The sequence below is a fragment of the Hemicordylus capensis genome, chromosome 6 (genome assembly GCF_027244095.1).
Source record: "Hemicordylus capensis ecotype Gifberg chromosome 6, rHemCap1.1.pri, whole genome shotgun sequence".
Taxonomy (NCBI): domain Eukaryota; kingdom Metazoa; phylum Chordata; class Lepidosauria; order Squamata; family Cordylidae; genus Hemicordylus; species Hemicordylus capensis.
In genome coordinates, this window is record NC_069662.1 from 146,571,165 (window position 1) to 146,591,983 (window position 20,819).

The following is a 20,819-nucleotide window of genomic DNA, read 5'->3' on the forward strand; positions in this document are numbered from 1 at the left end:
CAGCAGCATCTATGGTAGCCAGAGCTAGTTTACTGTGGGTTGATTACTTGCTTAATGATACTCCTAGTGACCCAGTGCGACTGTGGCAACAACTCTTAAAGCTTGAAAAGGCCACATTGGACTCCATCAGATTCTCCTCCAGGGCTTCAGCTGCCGTGGTAGTGGTCAGGAGACACCTTTGGCTGAAAAGCTGGCAGGTAGACACTACCTCTAAGACCAATTTAACGGCGGTCCCGTACAATAGCACAAAGCTGTTCAGTGAGACAGTGCTTAAAGAGGTACTTGTGGAATCTAGGGACAAGAGGAGAACTATGCCCTCAGCTCCCTGCAAACCGGACAAACCAGATTATAAAAGGCCCTTTCAGCCCTTTTGTATGTTTTGGCCCTCTTTCAGTGGCCGGGACAGGGAATTCAGACCACAGTGAGGGTCATGGAATTGCCAGGGGTTCCCAACAAGAAATATGAGAAACAGGGAGGCCTTTAATCAGGCAAAACAGTCAAAGCAACAGCCATGACTTGGAGCCATCCGACCTGGGGACGCCTGTCAGGCTACTTCCATAATGGACAGGTGGGTCCTGACTCTAATACAAAAGAGATACAGAATAGAATTGAATGGCCTTCCTACCCACAGATTTCTTTCAACTCCACGTTCTTGCTCTATTTTCAAGCACTCAGAGTTTTAAAAAAAGCAATTCAACACCTCTTGGATATAGGAGTGGTGGAGCAAGTGCCTCATGGCCAGGATGGGAGGGGCCTTTATTCTATTCTGTTCACCGTCCCCAAAAAGGATGGGTCCAGAAGAGCAGTATTGGACTTAAAGTACCTCAACAAGTGGGTACATCATGAAAGATTCCGTATGGAGTCACTGAGGTCGATAGCGGAAGCTCTTCACCACAGGGACTTCCTCGTGTCAGTGGATCTAAAGGTGCCGTATACTCATATCCCCATACACCCCAGCAGCCGGGCTTTTCTAAGGTTCAAATATGCGGGGATAGACTACCTACTGTATATGCAGCTCTACCCTTCAGACTGTCATCAGCTCTGAGAGTTTTCACAAAGGTCCTGCCCCCTCTGATGGCCACAGCTTTGGGGGGTCAGGATCTTTGCTTATTTAGATTATCTTTTGCTTCAATCAAAGACAAAGGAATCAACAGCATCAGATATGCAAAATACACTGAGGACCCAGCAGGAGCACGGATTCCTAGTAAACCTCAAAAAGAGTCATCTCTATCATTCCCACAAGATTCAACATCTGGGAGTTGTGATAGACATGGAACATGATCGGCTTTTTCTACTGCAATACAGGTTCTGGACACTTCACAGAGGTCAGTCTGGTCTATACAGCCCAAGCGGTACATCTCTTATCCTTAGCAAGACTCTTGGGCATGATGGTGGCAACACTGGAGGCAGTCCCCTGGGCAAGATTCCACCTCAGGGAACTTCAGTGGTTCCTTCTTCCATATCAGACAGACATTGCTGCCAAGAAACATCTGCTCCTTACTCTGTCCGCTCAAATACGCAACTTGCTTCTCTGGTGGCTCTCACCACAGAACCTGCTGGGAGGAAAGAGATTCCTGGATCCTCCAAAGATTATTGTGACAGCCGACTTCAGCAACAGAGGCTGGGGGGCACATTGCCAGCAATATTTGGCATAAGGGAAGTGGCCAACAATAGAAAAGAAACAATCAATCAACTAGCTGGAGCTGAAGTCCATTCGCTTGGTGCTCTGCGAGTTCTAACAGATATTACAAGGATAAGACATTCTGATCAAGACCGACAATACAATAGCAAAAGCCCACGTGAACAAACAGGAGAGAACAAGATCAAGGTCTTTACACATGGAGGCAGTCCTTCTGATGACATGGGCTGAACTACACCTGATCTCCCTGTTGTTGTTGTTGTTGTTATTATTATTTTATTATTATTATTATTTTTACATTTATATCCCACTCTTCCTCCAAGGAGCCCAGAGCAGTATACTACATACTTGAGTTTCTCTTTTATAACAACCCTGTGAAGTAGGTTAGGCTGAGAGAGAAGTGACTGGCCCAGAGTCACCCAGCTAGTTTCATGGCTGAATGGGGATTTGAACTTGGGTCTCCCCAGTCCTAGTCCAGCACTCTAACCACTACATCACACTACACCACACCACACAACTGCCATGCTGTTGGCACATCACCTGAAGTGAGATCTGAATTATCTGGCCGATTGGCTCAGCAGAGAGGACCTGTTACCAGGAGAATGGTCTCTAAACACAGATGTCTTAAACCAGTTATTACACAGGTGGGAAATACCAGTAATCGACCTGTTTGCGACACCGCAGAACACCAAACTACCAAGGTTCCTATCCAGGTTCCCATGTGGAGCAGTGGAAGACACAGACGCACTGTCAGCCCCCTGGCCAACAGGGGTGTTTTGACTTCCCAACTCCTTTACTAATGCGAGTACTGAGGTGTATCAGAATCCTAAAAGCAGAGGTCATACTGGTGGCTCCTTTTTGGCCGAGGAGGCCTTGGTTCGCAGAGTTACTACATCTCAGCACATCAGAACCGTGATTCCTCCCACTTATTCCAGACCTACTGCTACAGGAACCAGTGAGGTATTCCAACCCCAGCTGGTTACAGCTAGCTGTATGGAGACTGAGTGGTGGATCCTAAAGATTCTTGAGGCTGGGAACTAGGGATAGATTGGGGATTCTGTTGGTGTACCGTTCACCCCGCTGCCCAACTGACGCCCTAACTGAGCTGACGGAGCTGGTCGCGGAGTTGGTGTTGGAGTCCCCAGGCTCCTGGTGCTGGGGGACTTCAATATCCACTTTGGGACTGGCTTGTCTGGTGCAGCTCAGGAGTTCATAGCGGCCATGACAACTATGGGCCTATCCCAATTAATTTTTGAACCAACTCATGTTGCCGGCCACACACTGGATTTGGTCTTCTGTTCGGATCAGGGGGGTGTTCCGTGGGTGGGGAATCCGGTGGTTACCCCATTGTCATGGACGGATCACTACCTGGTTAAGGTTGGTATTACGGTCACAATCCACCCCTGCAGGGGTGATGGACCTATTATGATGGTCTGCCCAAAAAGGCTGCTGGACCCAGCAGGTGTCCAAAAGGCCTTGGAGGGTTTTGATGTTGGTGCGGCCAGTGATTCTGTCGATGCCCTGGTGGGAACATGGAATAGAGAACTCACCAGGGCAGTAGATACTATTGCTCCTAAGCGTCCCTCCAGGCCTGCTTCTAAGATGGCCCCCTGGTACACGGAGGAGTTGTGGGGGATAAAGCGGCTTGGTAGGTGACTGGAACGCAAGTGGAGGAGAACTCAGCTCGAATCTGACAGGATGCAGCATAGAATCCATTTGAAAACCTATGCAATGGCAGTGCGTGCAGCAAAAAAGCATTTTTGGTCGGTGCGCATTGCGTCTGCGGGTTCACGTTCGGCAGAGTTGTCCCGGGTGGTGAGGAGTATAATTTCTGCTCCTTCTGCCTCAAATCAGCTCCCAGAGACACTCTGCTGTGATGCCTTTAGTGGGTTCTTTGCGAATAAAATCTCCTGTATTCGGGGCGACTTGGACTCCACTATTTCTGCAGGGTCTGTGAGGGAGGTATCCAGCAATCCCTCTTGCAGTGTTAGGTTGGATCAGTTTCAATCTGTGACTCCTGATGACGTGGACAAGCTGCTTGGAGCAGTACGGCCTACCACTTGTTCTCTGGATCCTTGCCCAACCTGGCTGCTTCGATCTAGTGGAGAGAATGTTGGAGACGGCCTAGTTAATATCATAAATGCATCGCTGGGGGAGGGTAGGGTGCCTCCTTGTCTGAAGGAGGCAATAGTTAGACCTTTTCTTAAGAAGCCTACCCTGGATCTCTCAGCGATGGATAGTTATAGGCCAATCTCCAATCTCCTTTGGCTGGGCAAGGTAATCGAGAGGGTGGTGGCTAACCAGCTCCAGGCGGTTTTGGAGGAAACTGATTATCTAGACCCATTTCAAACTGGCTTTAGAGCTGGCTATGGGGTTGAGACAGCCTTGGTCGGCCTGATGGATGACCTTTACCGGGGAATCGACAGAGGGAGTGTGACCCTGTTGGTCCTCTTGGATCTCTCGGCAGCGTTCGATACCATCGACCATGGTATCCTTCTGGGTCGCTTGGAGGGGCTGGGAATAGGGGACACTTCTTTGCAGTGGTTCTGTTCCTATCTCTCGGGTAGATCCCAGATGGTGGAGCTGGGTGACAGTCGCTCCTTAAAGCAGGAGCTGTTATATGGAGTCCCTCAGGGCTCCATTCTGTCACCAATGCTTTTCAATATCTACATGAAACCGCTGGGTGAGGTCATCAGGAGATTTGGTGCTGGGTGTTATCAGTATGCTGATGACACCCAAATCTATTTCTCCTTTTCGTCTTCAGGAAATGGCACTCACTCTTTAAATGCCTGCCTACAGGCAGTAATGGGCTGGATGAGGGAGAACAAATTGAAGCTGAATCCAAGCAAGACGGAGGTGCTCATTGTGGGGGCTCAGAATCTGAGGAGTGAGTTAGATCTCCCTGTGCTGGATGGGGTCACACTCCCCCAGAAGGAGCAGGTGCGCAGCTTGGGAGTACTCCTGGACCCAGGCCTCACCCTGGTATCTCAGGTGGAGGCCATGGCCAGGAGTGCTTTCTATCAGCTTCGGCTGATTCGACAGTTGCGTCCATTCCTTGAGGAGGATGACCTCAAAACAGTGGTGCACCAGCTGGTAACCTCCCAGCTTGACTATTGCAATGCGCTCTACGTGGGGCTGCCTTTGTACGTAGTTCGGAAACTTCAATTAGTTCAGAATGAGGCAGCCAGATTGGTCTCTGGGGTAACCCGGAGAGACCATATTACACCTATTTTGACACAATTGCACTGGCTGCCGATTTGTTTCCGGGCAACATACAAAGTGCTAGTGATTACCTTTAAAGCCCTGAATGGCTTAGGCCTGAGTTACCTTAGAGAGCGCCTTCTTCTGCGTGATCCCCACCGCACGTTAAGGTCATCTGAGGAGGTCCGCCTCCAGTTACCACCAGCTCGTCCGGTGGCGACTCGGAGGTGGGCCTTCTCTATGGCTGCTCCGGGGCTGTGGAATGCGCTCCCTGCGGAAATCCGTAATTTGAATTCTCTGTTAGCCTTCAGGAGAGCCCTTAAAACGTATTTGTTTGGCCTGGCTTTCCAGGGTTTTTAAATTTTAACCTGATTTTGGGGCTTTTTATTACTGTATAATCCTATTTTAAAATGTTTTTATATTGTTAATTGCTATATTGTTTTTAATTTGTTTTAGTTTTTATTGTTTTAATTGTAAACCGCCCTGAGCCATTTTGGAAGGGCGGTATATAAATCAAATAAATAATAAATAATAATAAATAAATAATAAAGAGTCAAAGTGTCTCTGATAAGGTCTCCAACACAATTCTTGCTTCTTGTAGAGCCTCCATGAACAGTGTACCAATGTAACTGGAGGGCATTTTTACGATGGTCAGTATGTCACAGCATTCCCAGGGGTTAAGCTACCATCCACCACCTTTTACAATTTCTGCAGGAGGGCCTCGTCTAGGGTCTGAAACCTAAAACATTGAAAAGATAGGCAGCATCGCTGGTGGGCCTTATTTCCAAGCTTATCTAGAAGGTCAAGTTTCCCAAATCCCCTCCTTAAACACTTCCTCAGAGGGGCAAGATTGTTATCTCCACCTACGTTACACCGGTTTCCCTCTTGGAGCCTGAATACCATTTTGAAGGCGCTACAGTACGTACCATTCAAATCGATAAAATCAATTCCATTAAGATGATTGTCTCTTAAGCTGACATTCCTAATTGCTGTCACTTCAGCTAGACATGTATCGGAACTGAGAGTGCTATCCATACACAAGGCCTACTGCATCTTTACACAGGAATCAGTTCGTCTCATACCTGATCTCTTCATCCGTCCTTAGGTGATATCACAATTCCACCAGTCACAAGACGTTTTCTTTTCATCCTTCTGTCCACACCCAAAACATCCTCAGGAAAAATTGTGGCACAGATTAAGATGTTTGATGGTGCCATGAAGTGTATATCACCAGATCAGTGTTGTTCCGTAATACAGACTCTCTTTGTGTCATTTCTACTGAGATCAATGGGAGAGGCGGTAACTTCTACAACTATCTCTAGATAGATTCTAGCATGTATTACTCTGGCATATGAGACTCAGAATCTTCAGCCTTCCACAAAGATAATGGCTCATTCCACAAGGGCGGCGGCTACTTCAGCTGCATTTTCAACTAATGCACCAGTCCAGGAAAACTGCAAGGCGGCAACCTGGAAGAACCTGTCCACCTTCACGAGGCATTATAAAATGGACATTTATTCCTCTGCTCAGGCGGCCTTTGGTAGACAGGTGCTGCAGGAGGTGCTTCTGCAGGAGTAGTCAGGAGCACACCCTTCCCTTGGTGACCTACAGGCTTGGGTATGTCCCATCAAGATGTCCTTGACTACCGCAACCAAGAACAGAGCATTGGTTCACTTACCTTGAAGGCTGCTTCTTGTTGCTGGAGTCAAGGACATTTCGGCCCACCTGGCTTGTTGCCTCTTGACTTACTCCTGGGAGATCATTTTCTTGGTCACATTGCCTACTGTGAGTAAGGCGCTAGATCGTTCCTCAATTTTAAGAGGAGATTCAGTATCGGTTGCTTACACACCTTACGTTTTATCCTAGTTTCATTCACATATATTTGATGTTGCTTGTTCAATTGTTTGGAACATATGGCAGTTTTTACTTACTAACTTGGCTTGTAAGAACTGGGCAGGGTCATTTCCCTCAGGCTCTAGAGGCTTCTGTTTTTTCATCTAATTAACATAGTCCTGCCGTGGAGCATGTGAGGGGGATAACCCATCGAGATGTTCTTGACTCCAGCAACCAGAAGAAGCCTTCATGGTAAGTGAACCAATGCTCCATTTCAAGTACTTATGTACTTGCTTTTTTAAATAGGAAAAGGGAGAGTGTTGCTAAGGGAATGACAAGAGTTGGTCCCAGCAGATAATTTGTTGAATTACTAAACTCTATCGTCTGTAAGGAGACACAGAGGCTGTTTTCACAAGCAGCCTAGCCAGGGCTAGATTGTTTGTGTGGTGCTGGCAAATATGCAGATCTGGAGCTCCAGCTGCCTGGTGTAGTGCTGCTCATCTGGGAGCGCAGTCCACGCTCCCAGGAATATTCAAAGGATCGTTGGGGAAGTGGGGAGGTAAGGTTTCACATCCTTTCCCCTTGCTCATCCCCTCCCGAATGGTCATGTGATAGCATGCTGTTCTTGGACTGTAATAAAGGTGATTGATTGTATGATAGCTCCACAGACTTTTCCAGGAAATATGAGAGTTTCAGAGCAATCCTATGGTTCTAGCTACACCAGTGGCCACTTATGCTGTTTCAAAGTCAGTGTAGATTACTCAGGATTTATGCATCCTTAGCAACAACACTGTAAAGAAAACAGGAATGTTACAGTCCCTTCTCACACATATGAAGGCTTCTGTTTTCACTTTAAAACAAACCATAGTTCCCTGTTACATGTACATTCAAGGAACTGGGAACATAATGAAACTAACTTATACTGAGTTATATGATTAGTCCGTTGAGTTCAGTATTGTCTATAGGGAGTCAGATAGGGTTTCTAATCATGCCAGTGATTGCACCTGGATCACTCTGCATGCAAAACACATGCATTGAGCCATTGCCCCTGCCCTAACTATAGATCTGGATAGTGATCTGTTGCATTCATAACATTGGGTTCTGCGCCTGCACAGTGACCTCACGGACCGATTAGCTAGCTCCTCGCTCCGCCCCTAACTGCCATGCACGAGGCCGTGCTGCTCTTATCAGTAGCAGTTGGGGCGTGTCTCTTACAGTTTCTGTTTGACCGCCGTTGCGTGAGTACCTCGGAAGGATCTTGATTATTGCACTGTTTTTTGGACTGGATACAGATTAACCTAAGGAGAATAAGCTTAAAAACGATAGTTTCCAAGCCGGTTATGGCTGAGGCCATAGCGGCCAGAGAGAAGCCCAAAACAACTTTTAAGCACTGCTCGGAATGTAAGGCAAAGTTGCCCTCCACGGACACGCATGATTCCTGCTTGCTATGCCTGGGGGAGCAGCACAACCCAGCGACTTGTAGAATATTCTCGTCTTTCTTGAAGCAGACGTTAAAGAACCGGGCATTGCGGTTGCGGGCGGCACTTTATGATGATGCCCTCCGCCCGCCGACGCCAAGACCCTCGACATAGACATCGATGTTGGGAATTACTTCGATACCGACAATAAAGGCATCTGTGCAGTCGGGGTCGAGTGCTCCTACGGTGGACTCTGCCTCCGGGCAGTAGAAAGCCACTACGTTGAAGGAGTTCAAGCAGCCAGAGGACGTGGCGAAGAAGCGCCACCGGCATAAGCGACGTGCACATAAGTCGTCGACGGAAGAGAAACGGGATGCTTCGCCCCCCAGAAAGCGAAAAAAGAAGACTCGAGTGCATAGTCGTACTCCGTCACCATTGCCACTCCAGTCCGATTGCGAAGGCTGGGAATCCACAGGATCGATGGCCTCGACATTGTGGGTGTCGACATCGAGGAAAAGCCCAGAGCCACCGAGGTCGACGGAGCAGTCGAGCATTGCAACGCCGCGACAGGCTGAAGTGTCCTCATTCTCGATGCCGGCACAAGACTCCTTGACTCCGGCAGAGGAACTGCTGCAACCGATGACAAGTTTGATGACGCCGTCAACCTCGGTATCGAGGCCGCAGGTGTCGGTAGGACAGAATGTACCTATGTTGCTGACATCCTCGGTACCGAGACTTGTTTCGACGTCGTGCTCGATGTCGAGGGAGGCACTGTTGGATCTACAGGGTGCGAGACCCCTTCTACAGCGTCGGCCAGCAATGGAGCTTACCCCAGCGCATACCCCTCTGGTCTCACCTGCTTCGACTCCGTGACAGGAGTACAGACCGGAGGACTACCTTGATTTTGGGGAAGATGCTGCGGAGAGAGGTATAACAGAGGGAGCACAGGCGCAGACTGACTTACTTGCTCTCTTGGACTCCCTGATACAACTCCGACGGGAACAACATTTCATGGCTTCTCGGGTGTATCAACGGACCAAGGTGTCAGGTTGCTGTCGGTACTGAGCGCTTCGCTTGTCCTCCCGGTACCGAGGACACCATCGATGTTGCCACAGCATGCACCCCTACGTTTACCAGCTCTGCTGGGACCACTGCAGCGCGTTTCGGCTGCGACGAGCCCGATGCTATGCAATAGAGTTCAAGGCTTTGCCACCCTTTCAGGGGATAATGTATACCAGACCTACCCAAGTGTTGTTGGAGGAGGTGCAGGAGTTGATAAACAAACAGGCAATTGTGCCAGTGAGGTGGTTGGACAGGATGCGGGGCTTCTACTCCCGCTACTTTCAAATCCCCAAGAAAGATGGGGGAATAAGGGCCATTATGGACTTGAGAGAACTGAATATGTATGTAGACACAAGAAAATTCAGAATGATAACCTTGCAAAGTATCTTACACCTTCTTGTGCAGGAGGAATGGGCAGTCACTCTGGACCTGAAGGACGCCTATTTTCACATAGGCATTCGGGAAGACCATCGGAGATACCTGCGTTTCACCGTCGGAAGTACAGCATACCAATATGTGGTTTTGCCGTTCAGCTTATCCACGGTGCCACGGGTATTCACCAAAGTGATGGCGGCTGTGGTGGCGCATTTGAGGACCATGGGTATAGTAATATATCCGTATTTAGACGATTGGTTGATGGTCAGCGACGACAGAGAAAGGTTACTTTCGTAAGTCCAGTGTGTTTTAGATCTTCTAAGGGACCTGGGAATTACGGTGAACTTGAAGAAATCCAGGTTGGAACCCAAAAAGAGGGTCGATTATATAGGCGCGGTATTGGACATGCAGGAGAAGAGGGTGTACCTGCCGGAGTCCAGATTCTTACAGATCAAGGAGCTTATTCGCCTGTTTCAACGACACCCAGAACAAAGGGCGGTGTCAATACAGAGGCTCCTGGGACTGATGGCATCGTGCAATACAACAGTTTGCAACACTTGACTACGTATGCGCATGCTGCAGAACTGGTATCTGAAGCACTTCTGACCAAACCACGACAGTCAGCACATGCGACTAACACTCCTGGGCATGGTGTTGGAATCTCTGAGTTGGTGGACAATCCCGGCCAACTTGCTGTTGGGGATACCTTATCAGCCGCTTACCCCGGCGTGCAGTATGATAACGGATGCTTCCCTACAGGGGTTGGGGAGCGCATTGTCTACACCATCAGATACAAGGACACTGGTCAAGTCAGCAAGCGCGCAGACATATAAACTACCTGGAACTCCTGGCTGTATTTTTGGCCCTAAAGGCATTTCAGCCCCTGTTGCAAGGAAAGGTTGTGCAGGTTCAGCTGGACAACACCACAGTGATGGTGTACCTGAACAAACAAGGAGGTACGGTCTCTCGGTCGCTTTGCGTGCTGAGTCAAGACATTTGGGAGTGGTGCATAGCTCGAGACATGGTGTTGATGGCAATACACATCAAGGGGGTCGACAATGTACAGGCGGATGGTCTCAGCAGGTCACTGCTGTGCAGTCACAACCACGAGTGGGAGATAAGTATGGACTATCTAAGGCCCCTCTTCAACAAGTGGGAATGGCCAACTGTGGATCTGTTTGCGACAGCTGCAAACGCAAAGTGTCCAACGTATTGCTCACGTGCAGGTGTAGGCACAGGATCGCAAGGGGACGCTTTTCAATACAAGTGGACCAGGAGTCTTTTCTACCTTCCCCCCCCCCCGCAGCCGCTGATATCAAAGGTTGTTGTGCAGATGCTCAGGGACGCCACAAAGGGCATCTTGATAACGCCATGGTGACCCAGACAACAGTGGTTTTCAGCGGTGCTACGTATGTTGAAAGGGGTCTACCACAAGTTTCTCAACGTGCCGGACTTGTTGACTCAGAGCGACGGGGCGTTGCGACATCCTCAGGTGGAAGTACTAAGACTGACAGCGTGGTGCATAAGCTACTAAGTAGAATACTGCTAAATAATAGAAAAAAGTCAACGCGCCAGAATTACGATAGTAAGTGGAGGCGTTTTAAACAATATGCCAAAGAACAAGGTTTCTTCCCAAGGAGAGCAAGTGTGACTCAGGTGTTGTTGTACATGACAACTCTCAAGATGACGGGCTTAGCGGATACTTCGCTGAAGGTTCACTTGTCAGCAATATCGGCAGAGCATAGGGGTTGGGACGAGACTACGGTGTTTTCCCATCCCGAATGCAAGAATTTCCTCAAAGGCTTGAATAACTTGTTTCCGCCAATACGGCGCCCACAGCAGCAATGGGATTTAACATTGGTGCTGCAGGCAATGACTCAAGAGCCGTTTGAGCCCATGTCTACGGCTTCTTTATGTTTACAGACTCTAAAGACCGCTTTCTTGATCGCGGTTACCACGGCTCGAAGGGAGAGTGAGTTGGCTGCCCTCCGGATGGATCGGCCATTCATGCAGTTTTATCCACGTAAGGTCACGTTACGCTTGGATCCGAGATTCCGCCCCAAGGTGACGACGGATTTCCACATCAATGCAGACGTGATTCTTCCAACATTTTTCCAGAACCCAGAGTCCAGTATAGAACGAGATATGCATACTCTGGATGTGCGTAGAGCACTTTTGTACTACATGGAAGCAACAAGCTGTATGCGACGAACTAAGAAGCTATTTGTCCTCTATAAGGGACGCTCTAAAGGAAAGCCAGTCTCTAGGCAAAGATTGGCTCCGTGGATTGTACAAGCAGTAAGGTTGGCTTATACTGTTCAGGGGAAGCTTCCGCCAGGGTCCATTACTGCGCATTCAACTAGGGCCTACGCGTCCTCGGCAGCTGATTTGGCGGGAGTGCCGATGCATGACATCTGCAGAACAGCAACTTGGACATCCAGCCAACCTTTCATACGGCATTATGCCCTGGACATTCGTCAATCGAAGGAAGGAGAGTTTGGGCGGAGTGTGTTGAAAAGGGTCCTGCCATGACTGCTGCCCACCACCAGGGTTACAGCTGGCTAATCACCCAATGTTATGAATGCAACGGATCACTATCCAGATAAACAGGTTGCTCACCTGTAACTGATGATCTGGAAGGGATCCGTTGTATTCATAAGACCCGCCCGGACCTCCCCACGGTGAATGAGCAGGACAAGATCATGTAAGGACTTCAAGGAGTCAACTATCGGTCCACCAGAAACTGAAAGAGACACGCCCCAACTGCTACTGATAAGAGCAGCATGGCCTCGTGCATGGCAGTTAGGGGCGGAGCGAGGAGCTAGCTAATCGGTCCGTGAGGTCACTGCGCAGGCGCAGAACCCAATGTTATGAATACAATGGATCCCTTCCAGATCATCAGTTACAGGTGAGCAACCTGTTTTTATTAATTAAACCACAGTTTACCTGAATTCAGATAAATAGAGAACTGTGGTTTGTTCCTTGTGTTGCACACAAGAGAGGAGCACTAAATCCTATTCTTCCATTAGATTCTTCCCTATGGTTTGTGCTAAACCATGATATAACATTACATCTAAACTGTGCCATATAAACCTTGTAGTGCCTTCCACTTACCCTAATCATGTGACTATATGTGCTTTAATCCAGGAGCTTCCCCTTGCCAAAATGCAGGCATGGAAGGGGATCCAAATTGGGACCATGGCACAAAAGAAACGAGTGAGTTATCCTCCCATGGTTTTCCCACCAAAAATATCCATGTATAGTTGCTATGTGTTCCAGAGTGGCTATTTGTGGCTAATAACTGCATTATCGATGGGAGGGCATATAGCAGCTTTCAGGGGAATATTTGGTGGGGAAATGGCACCCAGGGAGAATTAAAGCTTCCCTCTGCATGCACTGTGAACCCAATCTGGATGTTGGCTAAAACAGAAAATGTTGCATTTTAAGGGAGTCTCTTAATGATGCATTTAGTAGTTTGCCCTTAGTGATAGGGAGATATAGAAGACTGGATCTGTTTTCCTTCCCCTCCTAATTAATATGTTTATAAAAGTAGCCTGAGAGAACTTTGAACCTTTCCAAGCAATTCTGTGTTGAGTCTGTTCAAAACCCTGTCCTAGATCATACCAGTAGCTTTGTGTGATATTGGTAGAGATGTACCCAATTCTTACCAGGGCCGGCCCGCCCATTAGGTGAACTAGGCAATCTCTGAGAGCACCAAGCAGGAAAGAGCACCAATGGCCTGGGTCACATGCCACCTGGCAAGCAGGGCTGGCCCTACTCGCTAGGTAGGCCGGGGTGGCTGCCTGGGGCAGAAACATGTGGGGTGCACTGTTTGCACCCGTGGACAGGCACACACATCTCCTGGGCACTCCCCATCCTTGTCACCTGCCTGGCCACCCATTTGCTCTCCTCGATGCCTCCTCCCAGCACTGCTGCCACTGCCAGCTGCTTCTGGGCAGCCGGCCTGCTGCAGCACATTATAATCATGTTGCTGCGTTGCATGACAATGTCATTAGAATGCACTATGGCAGGCCGACTGCCCAGAAGCAGCCAGCAGCAGCAGGGAGCACCAGGCTAAGGCAGTAGATCTGTGTGGACAGCAAGTAGGCAGGCAGGAGAGCAATGGGGAATGCCCACCAGCTCACTCGGATGACAGAGACTGCCTGTCCACCTACCCACCTGCTCAGATGATGAGGACCGCCCACCCACCTGCTCAGAAGATAGGAGGTGCCCATCCATGTGGGTGAAGGGGCGGGGGTGGGCTCCAAATCCAGGCTTTGCGTGGGGCGCTAGCAGTCCTTGGACCAGACCTGTTTATTACCTTTTCAGGAGGATTTCATGTAGCCTTCTTTCCCTATGTTAATATTTGCAATGATATTAACACAGGTATTTCAATAAAGCTGTTTTGATATTCATAGGCATTTGTTCAATTTTGAATAACTTTCTTCATTTTTTGAAGCTTTAGGACAGAGGTAGCAATTTAAAAGTATTTTCCAAGGGGTGATTGGATGACTGTAAAATATTTCTTTTTGCAGAAAGGGAATTATACAAATTGTCTGAGAAGAAGCAACTTTTATTGAAAGATTTGGAATCCAAACAGAAAGAACTACAGGAAGCTCAGGCTTTAGCAGCTATCCAACCAGGCAGCGTCAGTGGTGTGTATTCTCTTATATATTTTAATGCTTGAAGCCCCCCTGCCCCCCCACACACACACACGTCAAAGTATTCCAAGGGATAGACTGAACCTAGTTGCTAAGGAATTAATTTTTTTCTTGAGAGGGGAAACCAGAGAAAAGGAGTATTATGATTTCTCCCTGGTTTTTTTAAATGAGGGCATGGTTCAAAAAAGGGCTCCAAACTTCTTTAACTGAATATCTTCTCAGCTGTGTCTCAGTTTCGAGAGAGAAGGGCAAGGGGGAAGGAGTGTCAGGAAGCCTTCCTCCTCTTCTGCTACTCTTGAATGGATGGGTGAAGCTCAGCGCTATTTCCCTTGCTGTTGAGCATGTCAGTTAGTCTGAGGGGGAGGTGGGCTAAACCTGAGCATTAGCCAGATCATGCGAAGGAGGGAGGGATGCTGCGTGACATTCCTCTCCCCTCCCTTTCTGGCCTCAATTCACATGAAGCTGAGATGAGTCCTCTAATCAGGAGCCAACAGCATACCAGTGAGTTGGGGAAGGAGGATGCGGAGAGTGAAGAGTGAACTGTCACTCAACCAGTGGACGTCCCCCACAAAGGTCCAAGGACATTTGTCTCCCTCTCCCCTTATTCAATAATAGCTACTCCTGTGGTCCTGAACAAGGTAATATTGTATATTGATTGCACATTTGTGTTGAATGTAGTTGTGAACTGCCTTGAAATTATTTTTTAGAATATAAACTTCAGGAGCTAGCTGAGCAGCAGAAACATTTGACTGCAGACCTAGAGGCAACTGCACAGGATATACGTGTTGCAGAACATCATGTTTTTGAAAAGGCTGTTACTGTACAACCTGGTAAGGAGAAAATAGATTTTTTTTAAAAGGCACAAAATATGTATCTTTTTTTTACAGTAAAATATTTCTTTTTGCAGAGAGGGAATTATATGATCTGTCCATGAAGAAGCAACTTTTATTGAAAGATTTGGAAGCCAAACAGAAAGAACTACAAGAAGCTCAGGCTTTAGCAGCAATCAATCCAGGCAGCATCAGTGGTATGTATTCTCATTTTTCTTTTAATGCTTGAAGTTACAATATTAAACATACGTACTTGGAAACAACAACTTTATCTTTGAATGGAGTTTGTGATCACTGCACAACAGACTTTCCATGACTCTAGAGGATTGTTCTTGTATAAAAGCACCTATGTACACCGACTAAAGGGCATTTCCTTGCTTTTCTACAATGATACTATAGCTCATCATAAAAGTTTAATCCAGAAGAAAGGCCATTTTCAAATATATGGAGTTATCAACACATATCTTGCTTAGAATAATGATTTTTGACATAAAATGTCTTTGTTAAGACTTCTAAATACATGTTTATTTGTTTGCCTGCCTGCCTATCTATCTATACTAAGGATGACATTCATGCACCTAATGCAGTGGATTACAGTCCATGAAATTTCCCTACAACTCAGTGTGCATGTTTGTGTGTGTGTGTTTTGCTCCTACAGCCAACACTGCTATATCTCTGGAGGTGGTTAAAAACAAGGCCAGCCCAAGGATTGCTGGTACCCCAAGCAAAGCCTTGGTTTGGTGTTCACCTGTGTGGGTGCCCCCTTTGCCCACACGGATGGGCGCCTCCCAATATCTGAGCGGGTAGGTAGGTAAATGGGTGGGCAGTCCCCATTGTCCAAACAAGCGGGTGGATGGGCGGGAAGTCCCAGTCATCTGAGTGTGCCCGTGGGCAGTCCACATTTCCCTCCTGCCCACCCACTTCCTGTCCTCGCTGTTCTGCTGATGTTGTCCACCAAACCTGCTGCTACTGCTTTTGGGCAGCCAGCTGCCATGGCACATTATAATAAGTTGCTGTGCAATGCAGCAACATGATTATAACATACTGCAGCAGACCAGCTTTCCAGAAGCAGCCAACAATGGTAGGAGTGGCAGGGGGAGGTGGTGAGGAGAGCAAGTTGGAGGCCAGGTGGGCAACTGGGATGGGAAGCACCTGCTATGTCTATCGTATGCTTGCTCAGATGTTGGGAGATGCATGTGTCTATCACACATGCAGGGCAGGGGGTGCAACAGTGCACCCTACAGGTTTCTGCCTCAGGTGGTCACCCAGGTCTGCCTAGTGGGAGGGGCTGGCCCTGCTTATGGCTTGCCAGGTGGCGTGACCCAGGCCATAGCCTCCCCTCCCTGCTTGGTGCCCTAGGCGACCACCTAGTTCACCTAATGGACGGGCTGACCCTGGTTAACAAGAACTATATCCATGCAAAGCATTAGTATTGTTCTGTTGTAGTGTGACAATTCCTTTGTTTGCATGCTTGTTTATTAATACCCCAGGATGGTTTATGTATCTTCATGGGAGCTAATTATTAGGTGATAGTCTCCTGATTGCTTAAGATCACTTGGGTGTTTTGAAGGATGAAGCCATCAGAGCTTGAATAAGAGGAAGAGGCAAGTATGTGTTGTGGAAGAAAAAGCTGTTTTTCAGGTTGAAATGGAAAGTGAGAGAATGAGCTATTCTCTGGGGAAACTTGATGTGAATTTAAACACACCTTTCCCCTTCTGTCTGTGAATATTAATCTTTTTAATAGCGTCTGCAGGATGGTGGGATGTCTGTTGGAACCACTGTGTGCTATAGAAGAAGATAACTCTTTTACCCATACTCCGTGGTCTTAAAGAAAATTGTTCCTCCAGGCTGCTAGTTGTTGTAAAAGGGAAGATATAATAGGTTCAAAAGGGCAGTTGTCATCAGAATCCTATCACAGGGTGTAGTGGTGGTGGTGGTGGTGGTGGTGGTAGTAGTAAGTATTATTATTATTTTCTACTTTTCATCAAAAAATTCTCAAAGCAGTTTACATAGAAAAACAACAATAATAAGATGGTCTCTTGTCCACAAAGATCTCACAGTCCGTTAAAGCGTGGGAAATTTAGATGCTCACTTCTCCACATGTAGCTTCAGTTTGCATTATCCCTGTCCACAGATGCTTTTTTTTTTAAGGACCATACACACAGAAGGAGAAATATTTATTTGAAGAAGTCTAGTTTGGTCTTTTGCTCAATACTGGAAACACTTTGGGCATGCAGATCCATCTCAGGGGATCTGAACTGATGTGATGGACCTCCTGCTATGTTGCAGTGCATGATGGTTGCCTTGACCTTTGCTCCACTTGGTGTATTTGAAAATAAAGCCAATATTACAAAATTGATATAAAGATCGTGTTTTGTCACCCAAAGGAAACCAAACCTGAGTAATTCTGACCTTTTTAAAAGTGTAGAGCAATATAAATATAACATGACCAGGCAATATTTAGTCTAGTTCAAATTATATTTTGTTGTAAACTGGTTTGAATTTATTTTGTAGAGCATAAACTTCAGGAGCTGGCTGAGCAACAGAAACATTTGACTGCTGATCTAGAGGCTATGCAGGAAATATTTGATGCTGAACGTCATGCTTTTGAAAAAGCTATAACTGTACAATCTCCTGGTAAGAAGAAATTATGAGACATTTGTTACAAAGCACAAAATATGCATATCGCTAACCTTCAAAGAGTAATTATTACTGCTGCCACTGGGGCCGTCAGAGGGATCAGAAGCAGTGGCTAGAAGTCCTCCCAATGGTCTTAGATTACAATGTGCTTAAACCTCTGTGCCCAAGATGCACTTTGTATTACATTTTAGTTGGTATTTATATTGAATTTTATGCTGCTTTGGGAGCCAATTTTGGATTTAAAATCAAGATTAAAATATAATAGTAAATTATTCAGTGAAGTTTGTTGCGTGTTCAGTGAAGTTGAAACATGCTATACTCTGAAGCCCATATTCCTTAAACCTGGTAGTGCTCACTCTTTTTTCCTGGGCCAAGAGGCAGAATTCTTGAAAAGGTGAGGATTACTGTATTAACTCTTCAGGACTAATTCTCAGTACAACCCCTGCTAATTTGGCAAAGAGGCACCTTTTAACATGGTGATTCTCTTTATTTAGCAAGGGGAAATTGGCCCTATCCACCCCCAGCACAGTACCTCCAGTGACTGTTGCTGGTGTCTATCTTACATTTCTTTTTAGATTGTGAGCCCTTTGGGGACAGGGATCCATCTTATTTATTTGTTATTTCTCTGTATGAACCACCCTGAGCCATTTTGGGAAGGACAATACAGAAATTGAATGAATGAATGAATACAACAGAATCTATGCACAGCCTCCTGAAACCAAACTACCTTGCTCATGTCATTAAGACATGGAGGTCATTCACACAACTGAAAACTGGGTAGGACCAGTATCCTACCCAGGTTTAGGAGCTGTGTGTGTTCCCACTTTTTGGTTGTGAGGGTGTAAACAACTAAACAGGAGGAGGGAGAAGTGACTGTGTGGAAGTAAGGTAGGAGGAAAAGCTGGATAGCAATTGGCCCTATCCACCCCCAGCACAGTACCCCTCCCGTGACTGTTGCTGGTGTCTGTCTTATGTTTCTTTTTAGATTGTGAGCCCTTTGGGGACAGGGATCCATCTTATTATTTTTTTCTTTCTATGTAAACCGCTTTGGAAACTTTTGTTGAAAAGTGGTATATAAATATTTGTTCTGTTGTTGTGTGGTAGGATAGCTTTTCCTCCTACCTTGGTCAAATGCTGAGTATGAAATCTGGGTAGGACAGTGCAGTCCTACCCAGCTTTTCTTCCTGCCTTGATTCCACACAATAACTTTTCCCTCTTCCTACCTAGTTGTTTCCACCCACACGAATAAAAATTGGGAGCGCTCCTATGTGACCCTCCAAGGAGGCTATTTGGAACTAATAGCTGCTTTGGGGGCATATAGTTGAGTGCAGCAGCAGCTGGTAAGGGCATTGGTGGAGGGGTGGTGAGAGGCACCTTTAAGAGTAAAAGAATAGGTGCTTATCTCTGCTCCCACACGTGAACGCTGCTTCGAGAAGCAGTGTGCCGCCCAGCATCCCCTGTAGCGGGGGATCACCTTCACCACTCACCTGGCCGTGGGCAGGGGATCGGCTCTGTGGAAGCCAGGTGAGTGGCGGCCAGGTGAGTGGTGGAAGCGATTCCCCACCACAGGGGGTGCTGGATGGCACACTGCTTCTCTGAGCAGTGTTCAGGTGCGACGGGAGTGGAGATAAGCACCTATTCTTTTACTCTTAAAGGTGCCTCTCGCCGCCCCTCCACCAATGCCCTCATCGGCCGCTAATGGTTGAGTGTGAGGGGCATTTTGCTTTGTGCAGAGGGATAATCAGTGGGAAAACTGTTCTCATGTTGCTCAAGCTCACCTCTGTATGGAAAGTAATCCCAATTTAGATTGGGCCTCCATTGCTGCCCTTGGTTAAAAAAAGAAAAGCTTCCTGGTTAAGCAAGTCTCTTAATTATACATTTAAATCAAAGTGACAGAATGTGTACAAGACTGAAGTACAGTTCCCCCCCTTTCCTAATCAAAACGTTAATTGAAGTAGTTTGAGAGAATTGTGGACCTTTTGGGCTTATTCTTCTCTCATCTGATCTGTGCAATATTGTGAGAGACTTGGACGATCTTGAAGTTACTTTGCTACATTCCCAGAGGAGGTCACGACATTTCCTTGCCCTGGGTAAAAATCTGTAATGACAGTTCTGTGTGTGTGTGTGTGTGTGGGTGTGTGTGTGTGTGTTATTTGTAAGAATTTCGTCCATTTTGAGGGAGGAATGCAATGATGTTAGTGGTCATGCATTTATTCAATGATGAGAGTGATGAGGTTATTTGACAGTATTCTCCATGAGGTGCCTTGTTGAAAGTAAACTATTTCTTTTTACAGAAAGGGAATTGTATGAACTGTCTGAGAAGAAGGAACATTTACTGAAAAATTTGGAATTCAAACAAAAAGAGCTACAAGAAGCTCAGGCTCTAGCAGCCACTCAACCAGGCAGCATCAGTGGTACATATTCTTGTATTTATTTTATTGCTTGTAGCTACAATATGAAACATATGTACATGGAAATAGGGACTCTATATTTGAATGGTGTATATGGTCAGTATGAGGTAGGCTTTCCTTTCTCCAGAGAATTGCTTTTGTACAAGTACTTATGGTACACCATGTGTATAAGGGCCTTTCCTTGTTAATGCTAGTCTAGCTCATAATAAAAGTTTAATCCACCAGAAAGGTAATTCTTGAAAAAATATATGGAGTTAACATCTATCTTGCTTAGAATAATGGTTTTATGACATTTGAATGCTGTTATTAAGACTTCAGAATACTAATTCAGCAGTCTCAAGTGCAGTTTAAATTATGTTAGAATTTATTAAGAAGTTAGAGAGTTTATGTACAGGTCAGAATTGGAGTTGAGGTTTTTCTATCACATAACAGTGTCACTTAACTTAAGCTGAGTCAAAGGATCTTGTTATTAACGATTACTGTATTTGTCAGTTCTTTTACTAATTAAATATCTAGATATAGATATAGAGATATAGATGTGTGTGTGTGTGCGTCTGTCTGTCTCTCAGTCTTAGAATAATTGGTTTGTAACATTTGAATGCAATTGTTAAGACTTTTAAACACACACACACACACACACACGACACTTCATGCATCTAATGCAGTGGGTTGTAGCCCACAAAGGTTTATGCTACATTAATTGGTTAGTCATTAAGGTACCCTAAAATTATTCGTTGTTTTTACTTCTG

General features: G+C 46.5%; 1 protein-coding gene across 7 annotated transcripts in view; it reads left to right on the forward strand.

Moving 5' to 3' along the window:
• The window catches only part of CCDC7 (coiled-coil domain containing 7), a 457,188-nt gene that overhangs the window by 198,447 nt on the left and 237,922 nt on the right, over positions 1-20,819 (forward strand). For all 7 annotated transcript variants that reach the window (XR_008309433.1, XM_053259060.1, XM_053259062.1 and 4 more), the window contains 5 exons: positions 14,064-14,183; positions 14,897-15,019; positions 15,097-15,216; positions 17,534-17,656; positions 19,954-20,073. Coding sequence is in view for 6 of the 7 variants with exons in the window: in XM_053259060.1 (XP_053115035.1) it covers positions 14,064-14,183; positions 14,897-15,019; positions 15,097-15,216; positions 17,534-17,656; positions 19,954-20,073 (606 nt within the window). In the remaining variant the exon portion in view is untranslated. The remainder of the gene's footprint in view (positions 1-14,063; positions 14,184-14,896; positions 15,020-15,096; positions 15,217-17,533; positions 17,657-19,953; positions 20,074-20,819) is intronic.